At 40.1% G+C, this 6,000-nt stretch overlaps 1 protein-coding gene across 2 annotated transcripts in view; it reads left to right on the forward strand.

Annotated features, from left to right (window-relative positions):
- Skeletor (DM13 and DOMON_DOH domain-containing protein skeletor) overlaps positions 1–5,310 on the forward strand; it is a 175,761-nt gene extending 170,451 nt beyond the window's left edge. Inside the window, exons 9-12 of one of the 2 annotated variants that reach the window (XM_074174543.1) lie at positions 1,873–2,066; positions 2,145–2,369; positions 2,437–2,604; positions 2,669–2,829. In XM_074174543.1, coding sequence (XP_074030644.1) covers positions 1,873–2,066; positions 2,145–2,369; positions 2,437–2,604; positions 2,669–2,680 — 599 coding nt within the window. In that variant the 3' untranslated portion in view covers positions 2,681–2,829. Of the gene's footprint in view, positions 1–1,872; positions 2,067–2,144; positions 2,370–2,436 lie in introns of both variants that reach the window. The other variant, XM_074174537.1, reaches the window with a different exon arrangement.
- Positions 5,311–6,000: the final 690 nt, after the last annotated feature.

Here is a 6,000-nt window from a genome sequence, read left to right on the forward strand (position 1 = left end):
AGTATGCTATATGTGCTGCCAGTAACTGACCTCGGATACGACCGAAAGCTCAATGCGCCAATGTAACGTGGGTAGTCCCTTTGAGAGAATCGCCATCGATATCGCCGGCCCGTTCCCAGAGTCCGACCATAGGAACAAATACAGGAACCTTTACCGTCCCTGACGTCCTGGTAAAGAAATGGGTATGTCGATTCGGTGTCCGATTGGAGCTGCATTCGGACCAGGGCAGAAATTTCGTGTCCAACCTGTTCCAAGAAATGTGTAAAATGTTGGACATTCGAAAGACCAGAACTACATCCTTACATCCACAGTCCGATGGAATGGTGGGACGAATGAATAAGACTATAAACCGCCACTTGTCTAAGGTAGTCTTTAACCACCATAGAGACTGGGACCAGTACATCCACCTATTCCTGTTGGCCTATCGTTCGGTAGTACACGAGTCAACCGGCAAAACCTCTGACAGTATTATAATGGGCCGAGAGCCGTGGCTTCCTTACGATCTGAAATTTGGGACGCCGCCGGTACAAGACACAAGACTATGTCAGCAACCTTCGATAGAGAATGGACGACATCCATGAACAAGCCCGTCTGAACATCCAAAGTGCCAGCGATAGAATAAACAAAGCCTTTGACATCAAGGCGAATGCTGAAGGTTTCGAAAGTGGTCTCCTAGTTTGGCTGTACAGCGACGCCGTGAATTATCACCGAAGTTGCGGAACTCATGGAAAGGTCCGTACAAAAACATGAAGAAGATAAATGACCTCGTCTTCCGAATCCATAAGCCACCTCGAGTAAAGCCTAAGGTTGTCCATTTCAAAAGATTGGCTCCTCATGCTGGAAATCACGACCAAGTTCGCGCCCTCAGATCACCAGAGCATGAAATACGTTCCAGAAGTTCATGTATTATTTATACTCGAACGGACAGAAGGTCGTACATTAGATAACTCAAGAAGAGCCACGAGACCCTTTCAAGGTTCCAGTTGATTACGCACTAGCTCACTGCATGGCAGAGGATGTCCAAATGTCAGGGTATTCAACAAGAAATTGGGTCAGCTCCAAACATTACGAGAACAGAATCTAGAAGTCGGGGGAGTGCTACAGTTGAAGAAGGTCCAGAGAAACATTTTCTACTTGGTGACCAAAAAGCATTCTCGAGACAAACCGTCCTATGAATATGTCTGGAGGAGTCTTACACGATGCTCAACCAGAATCTTGTAGACTTGGCAATTCCGAAATTAGCGTCTGGGCTCGACACGCTGGATTGGAGAATTATGAGAAGCATGTTGGAAACGATATTCAGATCCAGCAGCATCAAGATTTTGGTGTGCGGTAACCATCTTTCACGACCGAATATGAAGACTGTGGAGTGTTACTTCCATCGAACTTCACAGTGCAGATATGGAGAGTCCTGCAGGTATCAACACACGCCAAAGATGAAATTTCGGGGCGAATTTTTTTGTAATTATTGAAATATTGTTGGAAATACTGTTCAAGACAGTTAATTCATTAATCTGCCAAAATAGTTCAGCCATGATTTCAAGCAAAGTTGTGTTTTACTGAACTTTTTATAATTGCATTGCAGCTGTTATAAATGCAAGAATCAAATTTTCGAAAGCTCCCAGTTACTCATAGCTTTCAACCTAAAATAACTCAATTTTAGTTTCTAATCGAATTACGTTGTTTGGGGTACATTTTTAAGGAACTAAAAGTATGTTTGAAGAAAAACAATTGTATTCGTTCTATTTCTATAGAAGTATGAGTGCAAGTATAAGTACAAGTATTGAAGTGCGCTAATTGAAAGTTTATTACCTAATCAATGAACCCCAAAAAACAACACCAATATTTATGTTGATCCTTTTCTATTTGTAGGACACGTTGGATGGGGTATCTCGTGGTATATTAACGGACTTTTGATTCCGGAAATCAATGTTGTTCGAGGAAAAACCTATACTTTCGTTGTAGAAGGTGGACTGGATCCCGAAGTCTCAGCAAAGTACCATCCCTTTTACATCACAGATGATCCAATAGGTGGTTATGAATACAAAACACCTGAAGAAAGAAAGGTCAGTACACTACTTCGACACTTTGGCAAACTATTTTTCACGATATTAAATAGCAGCGATACCAATTTTATTTTTCAGAACGTCCGAAATTTTGCTGGTGTTCGTGTAGCGAAAGATGGAACCATTATTCCAACAGGTACTGGTCGTCTTTGTCACTGGACACAAACTGGTGATTTAGAAGCTGATGACTTCCAATCTTTCGGAGCCTACCAGCGCACACTAGAACTGAAATGCGATCAAGGCGAACCTGGAGTTATTCAATGGACGCCTGACGCAGACACACCTGACACAGTTTATTATCAGGTAAACAATAAGTCCACTTTCTTACAGTACAATTCAGTCCAGGGTATTCATTCAATATGTATTTCAGTGCTTCACTCACCGACATTTGGGGTGGAAAATCCATGTCCATGACTACTGTGATGAGCAACCAGCTGCAAGTGAAACCAAAATAACCATTGTTGCAGCTCCTAGCAAGTTCCTCGAAAAATCCGGTTCAGACTTAGATGAAAGTCCATCTATTCGCATCGAAACAAGGGTAAAGCCAAATACTATAATTAAGGAAGTCAAGGACGATTCAGAAACTAAATACACAATTTCAGAGAAGGAAGTAAATCCCGAAACACACCCAGATCCTCATCCAAAAGAAGGGAACCCAAAGTGGCAGTTACCAAACGAAAATATTCTCACTACACCGCAACAGAGTTACTACAATTCCTTTCACCAAAGAACAAAACCACACATTCAAATGCATGCTATCAATCCATACTATCTTGAACCGCTGCACCACATGGAACAGAACAGGAACTTCAGAACCAGCACACCTTCTAATACTGCCTACGAAAGCACCTCATCACACTCAGAAATGGACCAATACAATAGCAACTCTACTACGAGCACCACAACCACTGAAGCCCCTTCGACTTCTCAAAGCTCCCCCCAAGTAACCGATATTCTAGCCATAGATACCGTTCTACTCAATGAAACCTACCTCCAGCCCCCTCCAGCCCTACTTCACAAACCACTTCGAAGACCAGTACTAAATCATAGCAAATATCCAATGCCAACAGTAATAAAAATGCGTCCACCGGCACCAATAAGGAACTTCGGAATTCAGATGTTACCGCACAAAAAACAAATCATCAGAGCCCCTCTCAGAATTCACTCACCGCGTCCTTCGCTTTACGATTACAACAAAAAATATCTTGGCAGTTCTGTTCAACGGCCTCTATCCACTAATATAATCGTAACTCAATCCTATCCTCCAATAACGAAAGCCCCACCCATACACTCACAGGCTTTTCGCTTGTCAATCAATGGTAAAACTGAAAAACTAAGAAATGTTGAGGTGTCTGCCCAGCAACCTTCTACAGAAAGAGAGCCTGAGATCCAAACAGCTCCAAGCACCTCTGCCATAGATATATCCCTTGTAGAATTCATGCGCCCAGCTTTCAACACCGGGTTCAAACCAGATTCTGTAAAAATTGAAGGGGGTTTCAAACCGATCATAACCAAAGAGTTCCAGGATAGAGTTGACTTGAACGAACCCGAAATCGGATTGGATGGCGAGAAGGGAATGGTAAAGCACGAGAGCAAGTACGAATACAAACCATTTCACGTTTTCGAACCAGTATTTGTTCCTTCGCCCACCTTCAAACCCCTCAAAGAAAAACAGGTTCATAAGAGACCCGTTAATAGAAAACGTCAACAGTACGTGAAAATAGTGGTAAAACACCCACGAAGCTTGACAGCGTCAGAAGAGTTACAAGAAGCTGCTGCAGCTGAAAGGGTGGAGAGTTACTACTTGCCTCCTTTGAACCAGAAACCTATTGACAGAGTGCAAGAGCCATCGAATATCGACATTGAACTGCCTGAGTCTAGTTTAGATATTGCCTCTCCTCCAGACGTGGTGGTTACATACGACGGTAAGAAAGTGTCGGGGCAGAGCTTGACTGCCAAGTTATCGGAACGATCCTCTTTCTTCGATCGCAGAATATCCAAAGCGTCAGCTTTCATCACAGGTAGACCTCAGTTTGGGCAATTCAAAGGCGAGCTGCCGCCATTGAATATTGACTCGATCGACAAAAACGCTCCACAACTTCAAGCTAGCGCTAGGGTTCTCAGCAGGGATTTGGATACTCCACCTCTACCAACGGAAGTTCTGGTATCACAGAGTTCCATCAGATTGGCCAGGGTGGGTGGTGCTAGGAATAAAAGAGCCGCGCATCATACTCCTGAGCACACTGCTCAGCAGGAGGCAGAGAGGTTGGGGAATAGTACACAAAGTGAACCTTCGAAGGGTGCTACTGATTCTGTGAGTGAATGGGTGGTTTTGCTTTGCATTTTTTGCATCCAAAGTTTTGGGTACTGGCAACAATATTAAATACTTTCATGGATGGGATGAAGATCTTTATAAATTGGCTGGAGAGAACTTATGTGAAATTTCTACAAAAATGTCTCGATATGTAAACCAAAAATTGGGAAGTATTGAAGTATGGAAGTATTGAAATTTTTTTGTCACATTTTCGTCAATTAGATTTTGAGCTGAATTCCATAAATCTCAAGTATTTGGAGAGAACTGAAGACCGTTTGTGGGGAAGGATCGGTAGGAAGTTATCTAAATGCACAACTTTTGAAGACAGCAGTCAAATTTAAAATGCAAATTTCATATTTTTTTGTCTGTTAGTCGCATTGGAATCTTCTTTTTCAATTTATCATCTACATAATGTTTTAGAGTTTTACCACAACATAATCAAATCATTTTTTTTGATCAAAAAGTAACACATCTGATTATTTTGTTCAAACTATTGTACAGGTTATTAGTCGTTCAATGTTGGGGTTCCAAAATATCAAAATTCAACAGCAAAGCTCAAAATACTAATAGCCACATAAGGGCTGCAAAGATTTTCAGAATGAATATATATTTAATTCGAATTGAAAGGGTATATTTTTAGGAAATATTGATTTTTGTGAAAGAAATGTAATGTATTCAAATATTATTTTGAAAGTTGTACGTTTACTTGTTAATCATGGCTTTCGTGTAGTCATTTCATCAGGTAAAAAAGTTATAAGTCGATGAGTTGATATTGACAGTAAAAAGTAAAATAGCCAAAAATTAAGATTTGATTCCTTTTCTTTTCATTTTTCCAGATTGATGTCGAAGTTAATTGACATTTCCACTTCGTTAAGTATTTTGTAAATAATAATTTTAGGTGTTTTCATTAAAGTTTTCTAGTAAAATTCACTATATTGTTTTTTTTTTTCAATTATCCTGAAGAGCCTCCGATTTATTTTATATTGAGTGCAACAGGTAAGTGCCGAAATAATTTTGTAGAGCTCTGATGATTAATTTAATAAAATCCGGATCGTTCGCAAAAAAATAAATTGTTTCCTACGAAAATGTTTTAACCTTTTTCCAACAAAAACAATATTTGAACAATTTCGACCATCAAACATGTTGCATTCAATTATGTATGACATAATAAGAATATCATTCAGTACCTATCTATATTAAATTTGAAACATCAGAAAAACTGGGACAAGCACCATTAGAGGTATGGCGTTATACTTTATCAGACACAGGAAAAGGTTCTCATTGGAGGAGTATACAAGGGGGTAATATAAATATTTGTGAAATCAATCACTTATACTAAGAACAAAGCGGGACCCACTGTGGAACGCTATGCCACACCAGTTTCAGTTGACCATCCCTCTGGGATTTCCACTGTTTTTATGACTCAATCAAAGATGTTAGAAAGATCGAAAAAAAACTACTGCGACCACATCACCAGCATTTGGAAGATCCCAAGTACTTTGTACATTTTTTACGTAATTGCGATTAAAATAGTATTATTTTCTGCCTGAAGGATTTGATATTGGTGTATAAATCAGGGAGGAGCTGATTTTCTCCTTGCAATCTCAAATTCAGTTCGTT

Source organism: Leptinotarsa decemlineata, unplaced genomic scaffold, assembly GCF_025532065.1.
Source record: "Leptinotarsa decemlineata unplaced genomic scaffold, Ldec_3_MD MMD2_P_RNA_scaffold_12, whole genome shotgun sequence".
In the NCBI taxonomy this organism is placed as follows: Eukaryota; Metazoa; Arthropoda; class Insecta; order Coleoptera; family Chrysomelidae; genus Leptinotarsa; species Leptinotarsa decemlineata.